The sequence below is a fragment of the Aquarana catesbeiana genome, linkage group LG06, assembly GCF_042186555.1.
Source record: "Aquarana catesbeiana isolate 2022-GZ linkage group LG06, ASM4218655v1, whole genome shotgun sequence".
Classification (NCBI taxonomy): Eukaryota; Metazoa; Chordata; class Amphibia; order Anura; family Ranidae; genus Aquarana; species Aquarana catesbeiana.
In genome coordinates, this window is record NC_133329.1 from 128,564,194 (window position 1) to 128,590,270 (window position 26,077).

The 26,077-nt window shown below is 40.4% G+C and overlaps 1 protein-coding gene across 2 annotated transcripts in view; it reads left to right on the forward strand.

The window, feature by feature from the left end:
* Window positions 1-25,500, forward strand: part of LOC141148913 (BTB/POZ domain-containing protein KCTD5-like) — a 121,106-nt gene extending 95,606 nt beyond the window's left edge. For both annotated transcript variants that reach the window (XM_073636780.1, XM_073636782.1), the window contains one exon: window positions 7,622-25,500. In XM_073636780.1, the coding sequence (XP_073492881.1) occupies window positions 7,622-7,651 (30 nt within the window). In that variant the 3' untranslated portion in view covers window positions 7,652-25,500. The remainder of the gene's footprint in view (window positions 1-7,621) is intronic.
* Window positions 25,501-26,077: the final 577 nt, after the last annotated feature.

A 26,077-nucleotide genomic window follows, 5' to 3' on the forward strand; every position in this document is an offset into this window, starting at 1 on the left:
CAACAGTTATGATTGGACCTTAGTGTTCCTCATAAAACATGAATAAAACGATCATCGCGCAATACCGTTTAAACTGTTTATTGTAAAAAACAAATAAAAACTGTGCACTCACATTTATATGTGCCCTTGAGCCGGCACCAAGCTATTCCAACAGTTAGGGACGGGTAGGTATAGCAGTCTACTGTATGCTGTGCGACCTCCGTTCCTCCCCTCGTACCCGTTCGCGTCCTCACCAACCACGTTCGTACTTGATCACGTGGGTGTATATCTCCCAGCAGCCTCTACGCGTTTCGCAATTTGCGTCATCAGGAAGCTAACTGTTGGAATAGCTTGGTGCCGGCTCAAGGGCACATATAAATGTGAGTGCACAGTTTTTATTTGTTTTTTACAATAAACAGTTTAAACGGTATTGCGCGATGATCGTTTTATTCATGTTTTATGAGGAACACTAAGGTCCAATCATAACTGTTGAAGAAGTTCCCTTTGAGTGGAGTGGTTATCCCTATGAATGAACCAAAGGTGTAGTTTTAAAGAAACATCTGGTGAGTGGCCAATCTCACAGGTGGTGGTGGAGCACTAAGTCACTAGTACATTGAATTAGCACAAGAGCACGCCAATCACGGCAATTGATAGAAGATTTGAATACATTACTGGGAGACTTTGCCACAAATGTGACACACATCATTGAACTGTTGAATTTTTGGATTTTTTTGATATAATTTTTGATATAATTTATTTTTTAATGTAATGATTCTATATGGATCCATGTTGTATATGAAATAAGTTTGCACTTTATGGATAGGATATAAGCGTATTTAGATGGGAGCAGCGCATTCACACACACAGCATTTGTAATCTATTTCTATGAGAAGTTTTTTGGATGCAGCAGCTAAGGCAATCACTATTAAAGTAATCGGTAGATATTGGTTTTGCGCCGGTGACACACACATACTAGTTTAGGTCAGGAATATGTGCAGACCAGTCAAGTTCTTCCACCCCAAACTCGCTCATCAATGTCTTTATGGACCTTGTTGCGCAGTCATGTTGGAACAGGAAGGGGCCATCCCCAATCTGTTCCCACAAAGTTGGGAATGTGAAATTGTGCAAAATGTCTTGCTATGCTTGCTGACGCCTTAAGCGTTTCCTTCACTAGAACTAAGGGGCCAAGCCCAACCCTTGGAAAAACAACCCCATACCATAATCCCCCTCCACCATGTGATTTCTGGTGGTTTCCTATGTACTGTGTGGAAGACTATTGGAAATGATTACCTGTAAGCAACTCTGGTTTTCATGGCAGTTGTACTTTAAATTATAAATAAATTAACTTTGGCCTTTTAAAGAATGTTTTGTTAAATACAATTGTGCAGTCTGATACGGTTGTGAATCTTTACCATGAATTCTGTAAAAAAAGCCCTCGATCTTGCTAGAGTTGAGGTGATAAAAAAATAGGGTATGGTGCGGAGTTAAGGGGAAGCTTTTGGAAATTTGTGGACAAAAAGGTAAATGCACATCAGATGAGAACTTCAGAGTGTCCAGTTTTCCATAAGCAATATCTGCCTGTGTCTTTTGCCAGGCGTGTACAAATCCTTTGTCCTGATTTGGGCATGATGTCATTATTAGAATTTAATACCATCAAGGTAAAACTTTTTAAGTGTTAACTTTAGTGCTGGCAACAGGATAACTGTCATGTATGTTGATGGTTGAATGAGCAAGCCCTTGCCAGCTAGTGACATACTGAAGTGTTTCCTTCAATGCTTGTTCATCTGGACAGCTAGGAAGTGATGCACTGAGAGAAGCTGAACACTTGGTTCAGTACATTTGTATTCATCGATAACATCCACACAGCTCATCCCGCCTCAGTGACTGGAACATGTCAGAGAGTCATTCTCTCCAGGCAGGGTGAGTTGTGTTGCTTTTACTGAAATATAAATTTACTGTGCCAAGTGAGGTCATTGGTGTGCGGCTTCACGGAGTGGGAAAGGGCTCCTCCAACTAGTACCTGATCAGCTCTGCAGTGGTGGAGGCTTGAAGTGGTAACTCTTGCATGACTACTCAACTGACAGTGAGGGAGTGATGGTATTTATTCTGCTCTGCACATGAACCCTTTGTTCACGAGTTTTTTTTCTTAATTCCATACTTCTTTATTATAAATATTTCAACATTACAAACCAAAATATATTATTGGATATAGTACTTATCACTTATACAGTTTGTACATAAATTCCTTATTTCGAATACCATACATATGGTCTATCCACAGCAAATTCTGAAATTTCTTTTTCTTACATATATTCTCCAATCAATATAACAAGTATTTAACCACAAATAATAACAACATACAACAAAACATCACACACACACAAAAAAAAAATTCCCCAGCACAAGCAACTCTGATGACTGTTCCATTTCCTGCCCACTATAGTATTCTATGCATCTATACCTATGTGAAAAGTTACCTCGGCTGGTTGCTTAAGTCAGTAGATTCTTCTCTCCCCGTTGATTTTGCCCTCTACCTCCATTTTCTGTCTGGTACCAAATTCTCTATCCCTAATTATACTTGCCCACCCTACTAAAGATCCGCAAAAACCGGTGAGGATGGGGCTAACCGTGGAACCGAGATCCATGGCTTCCACAGTTTATACAGGTAATTGGGTATGCCTCTGTTACAATAGATCTGTTGTTCCTTCAGAATATTGTCCTTTACATGAAGGCGCCATTCCTCAAAGGAAGGTGCACTTGGAGATATCCACCTTAGGGCAATTGGCTTTCGTGCCAAAAACAGTAGTCTGCTAACTGGTATCAGAATCTCATGGGGCATAAGTTCTTCATCAAGGTAGCCCAGCAGGCACGTTTTAGGGTCTTTATGGATATATGTCTTAAATGTATCATTAATTGTATTCACCACCTCTTGCCAGTATTTAGCCAGTTTAGGACAATTCCACAACATATGTAGTAAATCAGCAGGTGTTTGTTGGCACCGTGGACAGTCCGGGGAATCACGCCTGCCCCACTTAAATGGTTTGACCGGTGTTCTATATACCCTGTAAATTATAAATAATTGGGTCAGACATTGTGCTGGTGATAATGAGACTAGGGGTACCCTTTCTAATATTGTTTGCCAAGTTACATCTGAAATATCCCCTATATCTAGCTCCCACCCTCTTCTGCCCGGGCTAGCACCCTCATCTCGATATGATCTCGTAAGTTGACCATATAGAGATGAGATCAAGCCTTTTTTTTCTGTCATCCGTGCTAATAAAGTTATAAGTGGCATTGGTTTTATCACCTTCTTTTCCCCTTTAAACTGAGATTGGACTGCATGTCGTAGTTGTAAGTATTTAAAAAAATTATGATGAGGTAAGTGAAAAGATTCCTGCAGATCCTAAAAGGAGCGTAGAATATTGTGTGAGTACAACTGAGTTATATATTGGAGGCCCTTAAAGCGCCAGCTTTCAAATCCCTTCAGTTTACCTAGTTCTTTATATTGCCTATTCCCCCAGAGTGGTGAATACTCAGAAGCATCTGCATATTTCATTATGCTCCTCATTTCCTTCCAAACTCTATTCATGAGTATCATTGTTGGGCTCTTACAGGTATAAGCAAAGGCCCCAGATTCCAGCTGGGCCAAGAGGTTGTAGTGAGAACTGTTACTTAGCAGTAGGGCCTGAATAGAGTCATCCCAGTTCACAGCACCCCAGCCAGCAAAATGCTGAAGCTGGGCAGCTATAAAGTAAAGTCTGGGGTGGGGTATCGCAAGTCCGCCCCCATGCCTTTCTCTCTGGAGAATTGATAACCTAATCCTGGAATTTTTTCCCTTCCATAATAACCTTCGAAAAATTGATTCAATCTTTTTGAACCATTTGAGAGGTATCCATATCGGTGAGTTATGAAAAATATATAATAATTGAGGGGCCCAGATCATTTTTATAAGGTTTGCTCGACCCACCACCGATAATGGCAACTTAGTCCATGCCGTACTCTTATGCTGGAATTTAGTAAGAATAGGAGATAAGTTATCTGTCAAATATTTTTCTACCTTGGAATGTATCATTATTCCCAAGTATTTAAATGAAGAAACAATTTTAACCTGAGGAGCCTCTCTTAGCATGGACAAGCTAGGGTTGTCTAAAGGGAGCAAAACAGATTTATCCCAGTTAATGATATATCCCGAAAGCATGCCAAAATGTTGTATAAGTGCCAATAAAGATCTTAAAGATTTATCCGTATTCCCAAGAAATAGCAGAACGTCATCTGCATATAGAGATTTTTTCGTTCCTCGTTCCTCTAATAAATCCGCAGATTGATTCTGATTGTCGGATGGCTTCAGCCAGGGGTTCGATGGCCATTGCAAATAGCAGGGGAGACAGGGGACATCACTGTCTTGTTCCTCTGTATAATGAAAAAGATTCAGATACCATGGGCGGCACAGTGGTGTAGTGGGTAGCACTCTCGCCTAGCAGTAAAAAGGGTCGCTGGTTCGAATCCCAACCACGGCACTACCTGCCTGGAGTTTGCATGTTCTCCCTGTGCCTGCGTGGGTTTCCTCCGGGTACTCCGGTTTCCTCCCACACTCCAAAGACATGCTGGTAGGTTAATTGGATCCTGTCTAAATTGGCCCTAGTATGTATGAATGTGAGTTAGGGACCTTAGATTGTAAGCTCCTTGAGGGTGTAGGGACTGATGTGAATGTATAATGTATATGTAAAGCGCTGCGTAAATTGACGGCGCTATATAAGTACCTGAAATAAATAAAATAAATAATACCATTTATTTGCATACAGGCCCTTGGGGTAGAATACAGCATTTTAATACACCGTATGAATCTTTCCCCGAGGCCAAACGCACCCATCACTTCCCACAGCTATGTCCACTCGACGCTGTCGAAAGCTTTCGCCGCATCGAGTGACAAAATCGCTCTGCTCCCAGGGTTATCAGATGGTAATTGCATGTTTAAATATAGCCTTCTCAAGTTGGCTGCTGTAGATCTTGTAGGGATAAAGCCACACTGGTCTTGGTGAATCAATCCCTGAATATGTCTATTTAGTCTTGTGGCAAGGACCCTGGCTAGAATCTTAGCGTCCGAGTTCAGCAATGATATCGGGCGGTAAGATTCCGGGGCCAAAGGGTCCTTTCCAGTTTTGGCAATACAATGATACAGGCATCCTTCATAGAATCTGGAAGCTTAAATGATTCCAAGGCATGATTGAGAACCTTCAGTAGTTCCGGAAGCAACACCTCTCCATAATGTTTATATACCTCTGAAGGTAGGCCGTCAATACCCGGCGCCTTATCATTTGGGCTTTCTGATACTGCCCTGGCCAGTTCCTCTAAGGTCAGGGGGGCATCAATTTCCTCTTTAGAATTTACCGATAAGGAGGGGAGTTTTAGTATATCTAGGAATTCCTTAATTCTTATCTTGGAGTGTTTAGTTTTATTTTGATATAGGTTACTATAGAAAGAGACAAAAGATCCCAGGATTACATTCTGATCTTGATAAATATCTCCCCCTGTTGTACGAATGGCTAAAATAAATTTGGTGTTTTCCTGGGACTTCGCAATTACGGATAACATTCTGCCCGTTTTTTCACCCTCCTCAAAACTACGACATCTGGACAAAAAGTCAGTCCGCGCGGCCTTGTTCATAGAAACCTGTCTGTATAAAGATTGTGCATCCTTCCAAGCCCCACGGTTCACAAGTTAAGTGTGCTGTGGCCTCAAGGCTTTAAACAAATAGGCTTTGGCTTTTTCTAAAAGCATTGTGTACGGTAAGCTATTGCAGAGTTTTTTTTGTTTTAGGAATTTTGAGCTCAAATTGTAATGGGGCTGCTGAGTTTTAAATATTCTGTTACCAGGTTTCAGCTTCTGCACTACCTGAAAGCCCTGCTAGCATCTTATTTATCAAGACAGCCAGCATTCCCATAATGGGCTGTTTAACATCCCTAAACTAGAGCAAAAGGTTGCATTTAAAGGCTTCAAGAAAGCTTAAAAAAGCTGTACAATAGCTTGCTGTACACACTACACGTATGTAAGCTGAGCCCCATGAGTGCAAAGCCCAAAAGATCTCTGGCTTAAAGAGACTTTCACCATTTTTAAATCTGAAACCAAAGCCTTAATATTGGAAAGCTTGACGCATGTCCAGTAGTGATCTATGCGCTGATAGGAGGAATTCCTTCTGGAAACGTAGAATTTGTGTAGCGGTTGGTGAGTGGAGTTGCTGTGACTTTCCAAAAAGGTAAGTATATTCGTGTGCTTTTTTTAGGTGACCTATTGGGTTAAAATGATCTTCTGGTGACACGGTCACTTTAAAGTGGTTGTAAACTTGTTTAAACAATTCCTAAAAAAAAAACTGCAAGAGAAAGGCACAATGAGCTAGTATGCATAGCATACTAGCTCATTATGAATTACTTACCTGAGATCGAAGCCCCCGCAGCGGTCCTCGTTCACCGCTCCGGGGGCTGATATCTCCCCAGGGGGTTACTTCCGAGTATCGCGGCTCCGGTGCTGTGATTGGTCGGAGCCACAATGACGTCACTCCCGCACATGCGCGCGGGAGCCGCCGGTAGCGGCACAGTACAACTGAAGCAACGGCTCGTACGTGCCATTGCTTCAGTTTGCTTAAGTGCGCATGTGCTGATGACGTTGGCACATGCAAATACAGGGGTATCTCCTAAACCGTTCAGGTTTATGAGATATCCAGTGTAGCTACAGGTAAGCCTAATTATAGGCTTGCCTGTAGTATAAAGTGGTTGTAAAGGGTTTACAACCACTTTAAAGTTCATCCCATTGAGCGTCTCTCACTTAACTAATCAACGACAGCCTTGAGTCTGCACCCTCTTTTCAAAATTTCAAAAGATGCACTTGAGCGCCTGACTTCCTGTAGCATTGTGGCAAAAAGGAAACTTCATATCCCATCATACACTGCCTTACTGCATCACAGAATAGGGTGTGTTTTGCTCTGTGGACCACACCTCCCTCATCACTGTGCCACTTAATTTTTTTTTTTATTTATTATTATTTCCACCCACTTTTTGTACTTCCTTTAAGAACACATATACTGTCCGCTGCTCTTTCTCACTCTGCTAAAGGCTCTGCCAGATACCAGGAAACCTTAGAGGAGTTTTCTATAGAAGAAAGCAAGAGGCTGAGGTGAGGCCTGCTCCAAAACGTAGGAACAGCGTTTTCTTTTCTGCAACAGGGGTATATAAATGGTATACTGGTCCTTGGGGAAGCTGTACTTTATGGGAAAAATGATAATGGTTAACTTGGCCTTTAACTAATAGGCCACTGATACAGGGTTGCTTTAACTAATGGGCTACTGACAAGAAGGAAGTATGAAGACTAGGAGTTCTGACTTCACCAGCTACAAAATTGTTACAAGTTTATAATCTTTCTAGAGGATCAACATGAAAGCCAGACAATTGGCTACTTCTGACAGAAGTTCTCACAATGCCTGTGGTTTGAGCCAGAAAAAACAGCAAAATAGGACCGTTTGTAGTAATTTAGCCATGTGAGTGGTAGCCTTTTTTTTAAACCATATGACTTGAGAAATGCAAGTTCTTTAGATGATGTGTGACTACTACCAGTCGTCATCCCACTAACATTCAGTTTTATTATCTTTCAGATTTTGCAAGAACGAGGCTCCCGAATGTGAAGTGTCCCTTTTTTCCCTCCCATACAATTTTATTGCAAGCAAAGAAATCACCTTTGGAGAACCACCACAAGAAGCCTGCTTTAGAATTTTATTTTGTTTTTCAAAAGTTGAAAAGTTGCATTTTTGGGTGGAAGCTTCAGTGTTTAATGGGAAATGTGTATTGAACAGGAACTTCTATTAAGTGGGTCTATTGCCTATTTTCCCTCCCAGCCCCTAACTTGTTTCTCTACAATATAATTTTTTGTACAGCATTGATACAGAAAAGTGGTAAACTGACAGTCTGTACATTCAATGCGCTGCACTTGGTCGCGACGTATCAGGCATACTGTGACACTACACATGACCCACGATTGTTCAGAAAATTTCAATCTGGTCACCATGGGGGATGTTGCTGCTCTACATTGAACCTCTAGTAGGCAGCCATACCCTGCAAAACGAAACATCTGAAGCAGTTTCAAGCAAGGTGGGTCCCCCGAAACGTATCAGCAAAGGGAACGCGGAGCATGTCTCTATGTAATCTGCACTTGTCTATTGCTGCAAATGGTTTCTTCCAGAGAAACTTCTTCCTTGACAGAAACTGAAAAAATTTTTTTTTTTTTTTATTTTATATATTTTTTTAAGGAACTTTTTTTTGTGATGTAAATGTATCCTATTATCTTCTAACAGATCAATATAAACTTGGCAAATTATATGTACGGTAGGCAAATTCTCATCATCCACCTACAGGCTGAACTTGCTAAGCAGTTTATTTTTTTTTTTCCCTTCAAAACGTAAGTTTTATTGAACAAAAAAAAACATACATGTAGGAAGTGTACATGACAAATCTTTGACATAATAAACAGTATCAAACTCCGTTATCCCATAAGAACGTTCCTTAGAAATACATACATGTGCATGAGACATTATGGCTGCTAACCAATATAATAGGTCGTATACTTGGATGAGTACTGGGCTGTTATCATCAAAAGAGTTCTGTTGCACCGTTTTCGAGTCATATTATGGTCTTAGAGGCCTTAAGCCAGCTATCCCAGATTTTATCATACTTAGAGGGGCATCCTCTATGGGAGTAGACAAGCTTCTTATAAGGCAGTGTGTTATTCACCTCCACTATCCGGTGTGAAAGTTCTGGTGGGCTGGGTCTCATCCGTACTCTAGCTATGACCTTCCTCGCGGAGAATAGTGTTTTGTGCAGAAATATTTTTGTGAACTTATCCAGCTCCGGCTCTGGAAAAATTCCCAGTAGTCAAGGTTTGGGCTGTAATGTTATAGGGAAGCCCATGGTGTCATGTAAGAACCATACCACCTGTGTCCAGAATGCCTGTATTTTAGAGCATTGCCACAGGAGGTGATAGAATGTACCTGGGGCAAGCGGTTTCTTTTTAACATTTTTCCTAAAGAGCAAGACTTAGAAAATGAAGCTGTGCAAAGGGCAGTTGTGTGCCAAATGCAGTAACCTATAGCAGCCTAATTCCAATTTACTGAAATGGTCAGTATGAGATGATTAATTTGTTATAGGCTATGGCAGCCTTGCACATACACGTTTTGGCTTCTTTAATATGTTTTCTTGCCTCACTTGCTGCAACGATACAAGTCACCTCACACCTCCTCCATTATCTGAAATGAAGCCTGGAGCAGAGTATACATGATGAAAGGCAAAACAACCTGTCTCTTTGTATGGTAGAAATTAAAGAACCCCCCCTCCACTAAGTGCTGTCATCAGCTAAAGTAATCCCAAAAGAGAACCATGTAATTGAAGGGCCCTTCATACCAATTCACTGTGACACGTGTTACTGCACCATATGATTATGAGCATTAGCCATCTTGAATAGAAACCCCAAAGCATCTGCTTTGCATAGGCGTGCGCACAGGGTGTGCCGGGTGTGCCCAGGCACACCCTAATCACCCCATGCGCATTAGTGTTATCGCTCTGTGTAGCAGCAGGAACATGGTAAAGATCTCCCTCTTACCTGCTCTGCCATAAGAAAAGCGTTTATGCTCTTCTCTTTCACTGTGTCGGCAGGGAGATCAATGTGCCGGGGTCATATATATGTAGGCACATACACATGCATGTGTCTTTGAGCTCAAGGGTGCACACCCTAATGCAATAGGCTGCGCACGCCTATGCTGCTTTGTAATGCAGTGAAAGTCAACACGCTGTGATTTGGTACACTATTAAATGCAGAATTTGTGATCTGTTGTGGTGCGTTAGGCAGCTGATTCGAATTAAGCAGATGCTTAGAGCAACACAGTAATAGGCTGGTATAAATGTGATGTCAGAAAATTATTACTTTTATTTTTTTGTCCCTGTTTGGTTTCTTGATTACCTATTTGGTATATAGCTATCATTTTAGAAATGTAAAAAAAATAAAATAAAATTTGACTGGGAATTAAGGTGAGTGTTTTAAACAGTCATACAATTCTTCAACAGACTCCAAATACAATTACCAGGCTGACAACTCTTTCTAAAATGCTACACTTTAGTATTCTATATGAATAGATAATTTCCTGTGTCTGCTTGCTTTTCTTTGCAGCAGAGATGATATAAGTATACTGCATTTTTGCGTAGACTGTTCTAATTGATTTTGTGCCTTTTTGCTTAAAATACACATCTAACTCATAGCGGGATACATGTTCAGTGGGTGCGTCAATCTTTCTGAACTCAGTTGAGTTGAATGAAGTGAAAGCTTCTGATAGATATTGCTAGTTTAATACCAAATTAGTTTCCACTTCTGTCAGATTGCAGCCTTTTTGCTCCCCGCCCCCCCTCAAAGCAGTGATGTTTGTCAGTTTTAAAACGGCTACTCTGAGTAACTGGCATTACCTATGCACTTTAAGGGAAAGGAAGATCCTTGCAGCCACTGGTCATAGCGAATTTAAAATATATTCCTTTGTTTTTTTATTGGATTAAAACACATTTACAGCTGGAAATCAAATGGATGTAATCTATATCATGCCCTAGTTTCTTAGCAGCAATTTCCCATTGGTGTTCTCTTTTTAAAGTTTTTTTTTTTCTTGCTGCCATTTTTCCATTTCTCCTTTGCTGCCATCTTGTAGTTCCTAAGACACCAGGCTTCTGGTAATGGCGAAAAACCTTTTCATTTACAGCTATGTGGAGTGGGATGGTGTTTCTTGAAGGTGGTTTTCCCAGTGATTACTTCACTGGGGCTTTCAGGGGCTGCACTATGTTCAGTCAGAACCAATGCCATTTTGTATGTGGTGTAGAAACACAACATAGCCTAAAGCAAGAGGAATGTTGCACGTAGCAGCTAGGCTTTAATGCATTGCATTTTTCCCCACTAGAAATCTGTTACACAGCTGCTCTTAGATCTGAGGTACCATGTTTTGTTTTTCTGGACATATGGCTTGTTTATGCCTCATTCACACTGGTGGTAAAAACAAGTAGATCAGCTGCATTTTACTGCCCATGGAAAACCTAAATAATGCAGCAGAAGGAGGTCGCACACATGCCACAATCCTTTGCAGCCATGGCAAATTTAACTTGGCTTGTCGAGTTTTATAGGTAGGACAGTTGAAGTCTGAGACTGCTTCACAACCATGAGCCAAACGCTTGGCTTGTAGTTGCAGCATGTTGGTTCAATGTAAAAATCGCCATTTGGCAAAAAAAAAAAAAAAAAAAAAAACAGATAAACAGAATCGCCTCCTCTGCCTGGAAGCTGCTACTCTACTGCTGTCTGAAAAGCGATCTTCAGAGGGTGGTAGAAACTGTCGCCTGTATGAATCTAGCCTTAATCAGTTTCCAGATTATATACAAATACTATGAACTCCTCTAAACCGTTCCACTCCTTACTTCCAGCCTGGTGTCTGTTGAACAGGTTTATTAGTTAAGTTCACCTTTGGGAACATGTTACATGTTCCACTTGTTTTTAGGGTGGAACATGTAACATGTTACCACTGCTGCAGTTGCTCCCCACTGCTCTCTCTCCCTGTGGCAGCAGTATGGGGAGAAGTTCCCCATATTAGCTGTCGCTTTTTGAAAGCGGCAAACCCGTGCAGGGCTCTGCCCACAGGGCCGCGTCATTCATACACAGAGCTCTGTGTATGAATGAACTACAAGTCCCAACATCCTTTGCGGCTGTCGGCTTGTAGTTTTCACTGAACTACCCTGACGCTATTGAGTCTTCCTGTCAGTGTAAAACTGCCTGGCTATATGATGTACGGGGCAGACCGCTCACACTCAGTCTGCAGGTGACCTGCATGGCATCAGCGATCTGATCGCTGGTGCAATGCTTTCCAGGCTTCTAAAAAAAAAATGCACTTTTTTTTTACCTGCAAAAAAAAAAAAAATGTGTATTTATTTAATAATTTTTTAAAATGAACTTGTCTTTTAAGCTGGCTCTTGATTTGCCATTCATGTTGTGCAGTTGACAGGTACTCCTTATTATTCCTTCCTAATTCCTTACTATTTAGTGATTGACCAACTCAGTAGTTAAAGGTATGCTCGGTACCTTTTTTTTTTTTGTGTGTGTGTCCCAGAAGGAGACCCAGGTGGAAACAACTTCATAAGCCTAAATTGCCTATAGGTTGATTGTAAAGCTTTGATTATTTAAAAAAACAAAAATATCATACTTGCCTACAATGTGCAACTCGTTTTGCACACAGTGGCCCCGAACACCGTATTCTGGGGACCCTCGGGGGCTCCTCCCCACATCAGATAACCCCCTTGGAGAAGCGCTCTTCCAGGGGGTTACCTCCCGTGTCCATTTGGCGTCCATAGCCGCCGAATGTATGACTCGGTCCCACCCCCCGCGTCATTGGATTTGATTGACAGCCGTCGGAGCCAATGGCTGCACTGCTATCTATCCAATCAAGAGCCCCGGGCAGAGGGACAGCGCAACCCCTGCCGGGTGAAGTTACTTTAAAGTGCTATCCTTCATCTCCAGATTTCCATATAGTCTCCTTAAAACGCTACTCTTTTATATACCCAGAAGGTTACGGAGATATACCCCTGAAAATCAAACCCAGCTGGGCATTATTTTAGTGTCAGGTTTAAATAGTGTGCCTCGGTAATGGTGCCAATTCCCAGTGCATTCATGAACAACGTTTAAGTAAATGGTGTGTGGTGGCCTCAGCTGTGTGGCATTTTTAGAGACGTTTGATAATACTCAGTTGGCCAGACTGTCCAGGTTCCTGAAGACTAAAGTAAAAAGGTGTGAAGACTTTTCCCTTGCTACCTGCTCAGTTGTGGAGATGTAGACACTTTTAATAATAATTGTACTTTTTTAATGCATTTTTCTTTAACAGAGCCAGAAAAATCACGCAAATTTGAACAACGTATTTCCTTGCTTCTGTATTGGAATCCTTATCAGTTCAGTTTAAAATGTTCTAAATCTTAAATGTGAAAAATCAACAGCACAGAGCAGGTAAATATGACATGTTTGTTATTACAAAAAAAACATTTAAGATTTAGAACATTTTAGATCCTCCTTTTCTGGGGTCCCCCGCTTGTGCTTTGCACTCCTCCTTCTTCATCTGCCTCCATACCAAGCTACTTGCTATGGGAACAGACATACGGGCTGGATCCCGAGCTGGGTTGTGTGTGTGTCCATAGCCTGGCTCAGCCCTGCCCCCGCTCCCTTCTCTCAGGATTTGACTGACAGCAGCATGAGCCAATGGCTATCACTGCTGCCAAGTCTCCCATGAGAGGAGCAAGAGAGGGGGGAGAGCAGCTGCTGCATATGGGCACAGTGCTGGATCGAGATAGGGCTCAAGTAAGTGTAAGGGGAAAGCAACATATACATTTTTTTTTTTTTTTTTTACCTTAATTCGGAAAATGCATTTTAAGGTAAAAAAAATCTTTTCTGTTGATGAATCTGCACAGTATCAAAGAAAGCTTTCCTTTATAGATGTGAATGATCCTAGTTTTAAAATCTGTCCCCATCATAACCTACTAAAATAGTCAAGTTTTGTGGGGGCGTTAAAGATGCATCTTTGAAACAATATTCATCTATACACTGTAGAGGCCAAACACTAAATACAGCTAGCCAAAAGCAAGTATATTACCAGGTTTGATTTTAATAGAAAAAAAAACACAGGACATTTCTGATGACCTATATCTACATCTTAAAACTGCACCTAAAGTGGAAGCCCATGCAAAAACTAAAATCCCTGCATCTATAGCCACCAACATTCGAACACTAACCTCTCTAGCCCTAAAAAGAAAAAAATGAGTATACATACCTTTTTTGCAAGTGATCCAATCCGATCTCCAGCAGCGGAAGCTCTGATCCCACGCTGAGCTGTCAGCCGCAAGCTTCGCTGTGGAGGCGGGTGCAGAGGACACGTCCGTCAATGGAAGCCCCATAGTAACTCTATGGGTGACATCACTTCCTATTCATTTCACAGCAGTTGTCGGATGTGTACTCAGCAGAGCTTCTGCCACTGGAGATCAGGTCTGATCGCTTGCAGAAAGGGTATGTATACTCCTTTTTTTTTTTTTTTTCTTTTTTTCTTCTTTACTGGGCTAGAGAGGTTAGTGTTAGAATGTGGGTGGCTATAGATGCAGGGATTTTAGTTTTTGCATGGACTTCCACTTTAAGAATTTGAGGCAGTTAGAATAGCCTATAGGCCAGTGATGGCGAACCTTGGCACTCCGGATGTTTTGGAACTACATTTCCCATGATGCTCAACTACACTGCCCAGTGCATGAGCATCGTGGGAAATGTAGTTCCAAAACATCTGGGGTGCCAAGGTTCGCCATCACTGGCCTATAGGAATGGCCAAGAAGCATATATTTTTAGAGATGCTGTTTCATATGAAAACTGTGGCCAATTTTTCCTCTAGGGTCTTATCCATGGTTTTTCCCACCCTGATTTTATCATGAAAGGTGTGTGCATTTAAATTGTATTATAGGTGAAGGTTCATGGATTGTGGTGAGGAGAGTTGGCTGGTAATCTGTCATGCAAATGCATTTAGCTCCGCACTCTACCAAGTTCTTCCTCTTCCACGCATTGCTGTGTACACTGTAGTCCTTGTACTGGATGGTTCCATAAAGATATAGACGGAAATCCTTTTTTGAATAATAATAGGACCTGGAGAGCAAAATGACTGGCATGTGACCTATTGGTATACCAGGGCTTGTAGTGAGTGATGATCGGGCCACATCTTCCTTTCATGCCTCTCTCAATAGAATTGTTTCGTCAGGGTTCTAGTAAATTCCCTGTATACAGCAGTTCAGCACAATGGACCTCATTTATCATTTTTTGTGATTTGAAGAATTATTTCATACAGTCCGTTACTGAGTGCAATCAAATTCTTCAATTTCCCATTACTCCCAGAATGAAAAAATGAATTTGAATTTGTTGCCATGAACAACATCTGTGGCAATTCTTCCAACAGACGCAGTGATAAGTCTAGACTACAGTGTTATAATTGCCAGACTTTGGTTTAGTTATGCCAGTTTGACATTACCCTTACGCTATATGCAAGTTGTGAGACTCCATTACTAAGGTATTGAAAACAACAGGCTCAAAAAAATAATTATAGTAATGGGCTGCAGGCTTTAGCCCTCTTCCTCCATAAGCTCTGCCCTATTTTTTATTTAGCCTAGGAACTGTAAGTTGATTTGTTGCTTTGGCCAACACTGTTCTAAATATATTCTATCACGGCCTTAAAAGAAATGTTTATTAAATACAACTGTGTAAAACTGAACATAGCAATATTTTTCCTAATAAAAGCTTGTGTAGTTTTTGGGTGACCTGGTGTCGATTTTTCTTATTGCTTTTATGGCAATAGTTTTTTTTATTGCTATGTTTCTATTTGGGGGGGGGGGGGGTTAAAAAAGGGGAAAAAAAACCCTTCCCTGCTCTATCCAGAAGTAAAAATCATTGGCATTCCACCGCAGACTTTTTGGATACAAATGTAAATTTGCTGTAGTTGAACTAAGAAATGTGAATAAATCTGTATACTAGCAGTGCAGGCAGAAGAGGTTGTGAAGACATGACCAAAAGAATTGCACAAAAAAGTTTATAGTAACAGGACCACCACTGGCATGCAAGTCAGCATTTATGTCATCTGTAAAAAAAAAAAAAAAAAAAAAATAAGGTTATGCCATTCTGAAGCTTCCCTCCAACCACTTTGCATATTATTTTATATATACTGTGATTCTGTACTTGCCAAATATGCTGCAAAAATCACCCTCCACTAAGTCTGGCTGCAGCCATTTTAACTGTGGACGGCTGAATCTGCTGCCTGTTCACTTTTTGGATTTACACAGACACACAGAGGCACATCTCCAGCTCTGCAGCTCTCATTGCCCCCCTTATGACTCATCTCCCCCCTCCCTTTCTGGCAAACTCTCAAGAGGGAGAGAGCTGTGCATGATGTCATAAGCCTAGGCTAATGACCAGACAAACAGGAAGTGAGCTGTATAAGGTATTTACTGGCAGAAAAAAAATGTTTTACTATCCAAAGTTAAAACAACAAGGGCAGAATATTTAATAGATGAAAAGTTGAAAAAATTACTGAAGGTCCGCTTTAACACCATTCCATCATGCTTCGCCTCTACGTTGTATAGCAGGTAACCTCTGGTTCCTTAACCCACCTACCCCATCCCTTGTGGAAGCCACCCCAAAAATCTTTGTGCATTTAAGGGAAGATTTGACACTCCTGCTAGCCTCCCACAATTTAGGCCTGAGCAGGGGGCTTGCCTTGTACTGGGCATATACAGACCTGCAGGGTACTTGTTTTGAATCTGGAGGCTTCCTTAGTGATGAAGTTGATAGTGGTGGGAAAAGATATGTTAAGGCATCAAAAAGTACCACATTTTGGGGTGTTTGTTTTTATTTTTAATCCAGTTGTGTGTCGCTTCCTCCTTGCATACACAAATAGCACAGATCCCAATGAGTAGAGTATGTACAGCTTATTGGCTTATTACATCAGGTAATTTTAACTGTTAACAAACCTTCCAGCTTCGAAAACTGAGTAAAAGATTTGATTCATAAAAATAGTGAACCCTAGCAACCAATTCAAAATTTTTAATTCTCCAAAAAAGTTTGGAAAAATGTCCCACACCATAATCGGCATAAAATCCACTTTATTCACTTTTTTCCCACCTGTGAGGCATTTCACCCACCACAGGCTTAACTGTAGAAGTCCTCCGCAGTTGCACTCTTTGTGCGTCATGTTGCGTTTTGTTGACTGATGTTTGCGTGCTGTGCATGTACCTATGGTGAGAAGGCAAGTTTGAAGTGTAGGCTTGGAACAGTATTGTGTTCAATTCTTTAATTGGGCCATAAAATTAAAGAAGAAACCTGATTGGTTGCTATTGGAAACTCCTTTTTCTTTTTTTTTTTTTTTTCTTTTTAATGAATCAACCATGAGATTAAATGGGTTATGCTATATTTTCTCTGTCATTCAAAACTACAGGAATGTTTTAGTTTTAGACCAGAGTTTTTGAAGCCTGAACTAGTCCTGCAGTAAACATTTAACCTTGTTTTTAAATTTTTTTTCTAAATGGTTGTTTTGATTTCCACCATTTTTGTTTTAAAAGTTGTAATGACTCAGCGAGACTGTTGATCACTTTTGGTAGCATTAAATTTGACTCTTTAAAGATATTTTAGGGGAACTCGCTTTAAAGGAGAATGTTGGGCAAAACACAGTTCAAGGCTAAATATTTAATGTAAATGGACCTTATATTTGAAAACGAATTGAGGGCAGGAACTGAGGAGACTGTACAAGATGTAAAGCACAGTGCTATATGAATGCTTTTAATAAATAAACCTACTATTGGGGAATTCAGTCATTCTGCAATTGAAATAATTATGATGGAGTAGAATTTGGTGAAAAAAAGGAACCCCATTAAGTAATCTAACTGAATTTTATATATTCTATTTTTATTTGCTTGCAATGTACTGAAAACGTAACTGCTCCAGAAGAGTCAGTTCGCCCCTAGCACAGCCTCCTTTCTCCTGAAATGCAATGGCACACTCCTCTTTTGGAAGTGTCTTAATTACAGTCTATACTGGCCCAGCTCTTCCCCTCCCTACCTTTTTATTTAGCAACGAAGAGAGGAGTAATCGGCAAATACTGTATAGTGTCACTTGAGTGACGGCTCTGGGGCTGCTGACATCACATCCAGGATGAAGGCACCCAGCAGCAGCAAGACAGTATCACCTGAATGAGTGATTGGGCTGGAGTACTGCTTTGTGTGTAATGGCTATTCAGTCCTTTGCAGCCAAAGGGGGGATGATGTTGGATTCATATTTATTTTTGGCTACAGGCCTAAAAAAACACTGTGGAGCCTCACATCATATCAGTTCTTTTTTTCCCCTTTGAATGATCTGACTTCACATGGTTTTAGTTCTGTTGTGTGATATTATTAACAGACTGAAGGGTGCATTAGCCCTGTGGCTTGTTGAAGCTAATATCTATACAGACTTGCACTATTGTATACTCTAAACACATTTTCTACAATGGCTGAGGGCACTTAAAGCCTGCCATGAACCCTGCATTGTGCCTGTGACCAAATAACAAAACTTTGCAATCATCCTACAACCAATGACCTTTGTGGCTACCCAAATAAGAAAAAAAAAAAAAAAAACAGTGTAGGGAGCACTTTTCTGGCCCTATCTTTAGAAAGTTTATGTGGATGTCTTGAGAAAAAATAATAGGGCCTCTCCTAGTGGTGGATTCACTTGTAGTGTAATGCATACACTCGGTAGCCTTTACATTATGACCACCCACCATAACCTTATGAGGCATGGGCTCCATAAGACCCCTGAAGGTACTGTATGCTTGTAGTATCTGGTAGCGAGCCGTTAGTATCAGATCCTTTTAAGTCCTGTAAATTGCAAGGTGGGGGATGGATTGGACTTGTTTTTGCAGCACACCCCATCCCACAGATGCTCAATTGGATTATGATCTGGAGAATTTGGAGGCCAAGTAAACAGCTTAAACTTGTCGTTGTGTTCCTCAAACCATTCCTGAACCATTTTGCCAGGGCACATTATCCTGCCGAAAGAGACTAATGCCATCGGGGAATACCATTTAAATGTAGAGGTGTGCTTGATCAACAACAATATTTAGGGATATGACGTGTGTCAAATAATTTACATTCACATGACTGGCAGGACCCAAGGTTTCCTAGTAGATAACTTGCCTTCTTCCTATAGTGTATGATGGTGCCATCTCTTCCCCAGGTAAGCAATGTACACGCACCTGGCCACCCTCATGATAGGAAAGAAAATGTAATTCATCAGACCTGGCCACCTTCTTCCATTGCTCCATAGTCTGATGCTCAAGTGCCCACTGTAGACACTTTTCTGGCTGTGGACATGGGTCAGCATGGGAACCCTGACTAGTCAATGGATACACAGCCCCATATGCGACATGTACTTTGTTCTGATGCCTTTTAATCAGAACCAGCATTAACTCTTTTGGAAATTTGAGCTACAGCAGCTCGTCTATTGAATTGGACTACACTAGCCAGCCTTCACTCCCAACATGCGTCAATGAGCCTTGGCTGTCCATGACCCTATCACTGGTTATCTGGTTTTCCTTCCTTGGACCACTTTTGGTAGGTCCTGACCATTGCAGCCCAGGAACATCAAACAAAAACCACAGTTTTGAAGTTGTTCTGACCCTGTTGTCTAGCCATTACAGTTTGGCTCTTGGCAAAGTCACTCAGATCCTTATACTTACCCGTTTTTTGGGGGTTTTTTTTTCTGCTTTCAACACATCTGCTTCAGGGACAACATGTTCATTTGCTGCCTAATATATCCCACCCACTCTAAGATGCCATTGTATTGAGATAATGTTATTTACTGTACCTGTCAGTGGTCATAGTGTGGTGGCTGATCGGTGTAGGTTTATCAGATATTTTTAGACACAGATTTGTTTTAAATCCTTTTATTGGGTAGGGGCAGTACTGATGTGTTTTAAAGCAAATCTATCACAAAGCTTGTTCTATTGCTATTTATTTATCACAATAAACCAAAGCTGAAAATTGGTGATGTGCACTCCCTGCCCTCGCCTTGGCATATGGCAAACACATTGGTCAATCCTGCCCTACATGTATATAGGCTCCTTAAATGTGACACCTTTTATCATGGGCGCACAGCCTTGTCGTGACGCCTATTTATATCTGACACTTCTCACCACAGAACTCTGTGGATGGATGTGTGTGTGTGTGTGTGTGTGTGTGTGTGTGTATGTGTGTATATGTGTATATGTGTGTGTGTGTATATGTATATATGTGTGTGTGTATATATATATATATATATATATATATATATATATATATATATATATATATATATATATATATATATATATATATATTCTTTTTTTTTTTGTTTTTTTTTCTTTAAACCTGCCCTCTACTTTCAGATTTCATCTGCCAGATAACCTAGGTTACGAACATCTGTGTAGTATGAGGGTCTGCCCTATATTAAATGGAATATTGAACTAGACCCTCACAAAGTTTGAGTCTTGCTGCTCTAAAAAAAAAAAAAAAAAACTGAAAATAAATGTTTTTTGAAACCGTTTTGCATATGACTGATAAACTGGTAAAACAGCAGGGGTGCTAGAGTTAAACTGCAGGTTAACATGTTTATTATACAGTTCTGGTATGAAGTTTGTGTTCTGTTGCAGAATTTGTCTGGACTCTACATTCCTGACCTTTTGTGTTTGATTAAATTCTTCTGTACACACCCGCATATTTGTAGTGTGACCTAACACTGTTCTGTTTCGATTGAATACACGTGCTCCACAATTTGACATTTTACAGACTTTTGAATTTTATGTGACTTGTATTTTACGAATTTAAAAAAAAGGGCTATACAATCTGTATGAGTTACTAAAAATAAAACTTTGTAATGCAGTAAGAAAAAGGGCTAATCTGTATAAATGTGCTTTATTTTGGTTAATGAACATCGCAAGAAAGGCGTGTTTAATTACAAAGCACTAGAAATAGCGAAGTAGTTTATTGCTATTGTGGATTTTTGTGCTGCTACCTTGCAGGGTTTGGCTTGGCATGTGAACACTGAGCAAAATCAACAGTAATCTATACTAATTACCTCTTTAAACCTCCAATTAACCATGCTGGCATGTTTCCAGTGACTCAGGATCCAGTTTGTTTAGGACCCCTCCACCACCAAGGAAATCTTGTCACGTTTTACCTGAACTCCGGGTTATAAATTGCAGATTGTACCTTGGTAACCACAGAATCTTTTTATGATCTGTCCACCATGAACTGCAATTCAGTCGGCAGTCTTGTTAAGGCAGCTATATATGGATCGTAGTTCGATCCATGAATGGGCAGGCTGGTTGTAGAACCAGCCTGCTGGGTGTTTCCCTGAACGATCAGTGCTACTGGCTATAGCCATCAACACGATCAATGCCGGCGGGAAAGACTCCAGGAGTGTTTCCCCCATTAACTTCGAGTGTGTCAATGGGGGAATCCCGCCTTACTTTTTTTGTTCAACCTGCTGGTTGAACAAAAGAAAAAAAGTAATTAATGCATGGCCTGCCTAAAATCTCTCTGCACCATAGAAAAAGGGGTTTTATGGAAACCAAGGACTACTGTTTTACTTGATGTGCCCTATAATCATGCAGTATCTCATTTGGGAACAGTTAAGTCTATAATTTTCCCCCAATATTTATACAACTTTACCCTGAGATTCTGTAATATGAAAATAGGTAAGTCTTGGGTAAAAACATTGATAAATAGACCCCTTAGTTTTAAAGGGACCCTGATCGCAAAAATAAAAACGGTCCAAAGCCAGTAAATGAAGATTCTTGAATCTGGATTTACAGGTGGAAGTGGATAGTTGTGGCCACTCAGCCTGTACAAGGCATTTGTTGGCTGACAGCAACTACAGCTGTCTTCTGGTATTCAGATGTAACTCTCACATGGAGCATTTATTTGCAGTTAGGGACAGATCTTTTCCCCTAGATGCAAGCTGTTTGTGGACAGGGGTGAACATCTGTCCCTAAACGCAGGTAATAAATTCCATGCCTCATAGATGTATATGTTTTTGGAATCGCACATTTCCCCAAAATGGCTCAAGATCTGCTGCCATTACATTGGTGCCCCACATATATGAATACATAGCATGTGATCTCTGTAGCAATTTTATTAGAAGTTGTGACCGCACCATTAGGTACACAGATTTATATCTTCCCATTCTTTCGTGGCTCCAAAGAAGGGAATTTTATGAAAACATTTCCACAAGGAAAACGTATAATCTCGTGGCATTTTTCCACCATAACTGCCAAAACTATTACAGCAGCTTTTATAAATCTCACTGGTAGCATGCACAAACGTCTATATTGCTGATATTAATTTCATTAAAGTGTACCTGCTGTGCAATCAAAAAGCAGAAATGTTTTGTATAACCTGTGACATTAGCAAACCGTGCCAGTAGTATGCCTTGTAAACAAACTGGTTGCAGTCTCAAATCTCAGTTAAGCTCATAACAGACTGCTTATGTTGTGTGCATCACAGGTCTTCTCTAATTCTCTAAAGTGCTTTGTGAAGAACCCAAATAGGGTTTTGTGGAAAGTTTATAATATTGTTTTAATTTCCAGCCCCATAGACAATCTTATACTGCAATTAATAATCTAGTTCTTGTCATCCATTCATGCTTTTGGTGAAGTTTTAAAATACATCCAATGTACTATACTGTAGTTGAGTTGATTAACACTATTCTGTGAGTGTATGTTTTCAGGCATGTTCTGAAAGCCTCTTGCTGTGAACTAATCCTGTCTGAAAGTCCAGTGCACTTTAGACTCATCAATAATTTAATGACTACTTCAGTGTTGTTGCATTCATCAGTCTGACTTCAAGTGGCTGTATATCTTAAAGTAAGGTGGGGGTTATCCAGGGCCATTTAAAGGAAGCCTCATGTATTATTCTGAAGAAAGAATTCAGTTTTTGGGCGATGCCTGCAAGTTGATCCTGCCACTGACCAATCTTGTCTGGGCTACATTAGTGAAATTTCCCCCTTTCAGATATCCAGGTTCTACCCACAGCTGCAGTCATTGCAAATCTAGGGTACTGGAACCATTTCCATCCCACTGGGAACTGGCGTATAGAGATCTCTGTTACAGTTATTCAGCCTGACAGCATTCTTGAAGTTTTTAGATTGACTTGTGATTAGTGTAGATGGGCACCGAGAGAGGCCCAACAGTATCCAGTTCACCTGAGCCTAATCAAGTAAAAGTTATTTCTGACTCTGCATGGCAACTTCAATGAAGTAGATAAAACAATGTTCTTTGCTGTGTCCACAGGTGTTGCTGAACAAATGGAAATAGAGAGCAACTCTATTTTCTTACATCAACTTACCTGCAGCAGTCACTATGTATAAATCATGTGCACCAACCTGAGGCACATCTCCTTTTTTCTGTGTAGTAAACCGGGTTTATATTGCTATACCTTCTGAATTCACTAGATGATATATTGATGGTAATCTGTAAAATGCTCAGCTAGAGAGTAGAGGCCTTGTGGATTTGAGTAAAAACATTCTTACCAATATAGTTTTAAGCCCCACCAGCTCAATCTACACTGTGAAGCCAAATGCACAATATTTAATAAATATTTTTTAGTTGAGTAGTGGAAGGTTTGAACCAGTCAGGTTATTCATTCCTGCCAGCATCCCTGTTGCAGATTTGCCCTTACTACTTGTCTGGTAAAATCATTCTCAGCAGGACAAGAAGAGGGTATAAAATTCTATAGTACTAAGTATAAAATTGATGCGCTTTAAATAGTGCACAATATGCTGCTGCGACTAAGCTTAAATCCAGGAATAAAAAATGCATACATGTGAATAAAATAGATAAATAATTATGGTGCTAATACATGTGTTAAAATTGGCAATCTTCAAATTGGTGATGTGACGGTGAATATAAATAAAATAATAATGACACTCTGAGTACAATGTCTAGGCAGAGATAAATAGTGGGGGAAAGTAAAAATAATTAAACAGTTCCTTCCCTTAATCCAGATTGATTGACTCACTGGGTTAGATCGTTTGTATCAGGATATTTAGTTTTTCTTGCATCCCACTTTAGCCATAATACTGCTGGTGATTTGGCTCTCAGGATAAAGGTTTTATGCAAAGCAAGCAAAGAAAAAATAGATCATTGTGCAGTGAACTTACTAGATAGTACACAAGCAAAACAGGGACAAGAGATACACTCACAAACTCCCAGTCTATTAGAAGCATTCAAATATGCAGATTGCAGTCAGCCGCTGTGGACGAGGTTTCCCATAAAGAAACAGCTGCTGTTAACCTTCAGGTGTATTGCAGCACTGAACGCCCTAAGCTCCTCCCACGCATTGCATCACTGACACATGACTTTCTCAAGGATCCTTGAGATGCAAACGGTCTTTGCATCAGCTTTCCAAACTTTTTGCTTGCTATTGCAATGTATTGCTTTGCCACGCCAAACTTGTTATGTAGAGTATGACACCAGGAAAGCATGACCAAGCTGTTCTTTGTATGAATTGGGCATTAGAACAGACAACATTTATTTGACTACTGCCCAAACTCAAGTATTGCCTCCGATAACCTAAGGTCAAATGCACTTACCAATTTTGGCAAATTTTAGGCCAGAAGTGTTCAACTGTTCCAAACCTCTTCTGCCCATAATAATTATGATTTGCATACTGTTTGCTGGCTTCCATTTCCCAGGTTATTTTGGTGTGCAAATTAGCTCATATTTCCCCAAAAGATGTATTGTATCTTCAACTGGATCTGTTCGCTGGGGGAACATCTGACCTATTAAAAAAAAATGACTGTCCCTTTCCTATCTCTGCACTAGTAGAAGCTTCGACATAATGTATTAGCTAAAAGAGATTACAATACTCAGAAGTTTATTCTAATACGTCACACGTATCTTAGGTGTCAGGTGTGTGACGGTTCCAATCCACAAGTTTCACTGAGACGCAAAGGAGATTAGCTGTGACTATGCTCAACACCCCTACAATTGGGCTTCCTAATGGTCTAAATATGATGGGGTCCAGCAGGGTGAACTGGGAGTTTTTGGCCTGGGAGACAACCCAACAAGTGGCATTTTCAGTGTAGGGACAGATTAATTTGGACCATTAAAAATTTGCCATAGCACCACATTAATTAGAGGGCACGGTGAAAGGTGGGCGTTCTAAAGGAAATTGTTTATTGTGACACAATTTTCACACCTTCCAGCATCGGCTTCCTTTGTGAATTTGGACATTTGGTCACATGACATCTCAATGCTTCAAATGTAGATGATTCTGGAAGACTTCACCTTGCCAGATGCTGTAATTGCATGCTTAAACAGGAAGCAGATGGCTATATAATGGACACCATGTAGAGCTGGGGCCATTAACCCAACATAACTTTTCAGTACTGTCCCAGGGGTCAAATGCCACCCAGCCTGGTCCTTATCTGGGTGTTAAATTGGGAAATGTTGAATTGATCAGTGCCTAACAGTCATAGGAATACACAGGGTCCTCTCCCAAAATGTATTTGCCTGAGTACAGCACTGGGTCTATACTTAGGATAATATCAAAGTGTTTAAATTCATATGCATGAGGCAAGTTTAAATGGCTCATATAAACCCATTTTATTTTATTGGCCGGTTATCGTCACCTTCCTTCACTTCACTTTAGGTTTTGCATATTGTACAGAACATCGGAGAACCACTGTAAACACACTAGGAATTGAAATTTGCCTAACCATGCACTGTTTCATTCTTGATGTAGAGACTTGGACAGTGTCATCCCTATGTAGACTTATTTCATATTTGTTTGTTTTAGTATTTCTGCACTGAGTGTGTCGGGTGTTTATTCCATGTATAATGTTGCTTGCATCCTTGAAACTGCAAGAAATAAATGGTTCATACTTTCACCCTTTACTGTTTTTTTATGCAGTAAAATTGCTCTCAAATGGAAATGTATTTTATCTTACAGGAGATCAGTTATTCAAAATAATGAAGGCTGCCATATCCTCATCAGCATGACAAACCTATATCTATCAGGAAACGTTTCCTACAGGGGCTGGTTCACACCAGTACATGGCGCAGGAAACCTACGTTTCGTGCGTGAATTCCTGTGTGAAAGCGTTTAAGCATTTAGATTTTAGCTTTCAAACTAATTTTTTTTTTTTTTTTTTACTTCCATAAAATAGTTGTTTTATAATGAAATATTTTAATACAGAGTACACCCCGGACACAGGATTACCCAAGCACTGGGAGTGTAACAAAAACTGTTTTCCTTTAATAAGGAACTTTAGGCAGAGCTGTCTGAACACAGGAGAGGGATGGGTGACTGCTCTGCTTTGCATGTATATGCATGAGCTACTGAACTCTGTAAACAGTTTTTCTCCCAGCAAAGTAAATAAGTAGAAATAAATATAGGAAAACCACATTGTTTCTTTTGAATATTTCTGCTTTGTACCTAGCATGCATTCACATGGCTATATATAT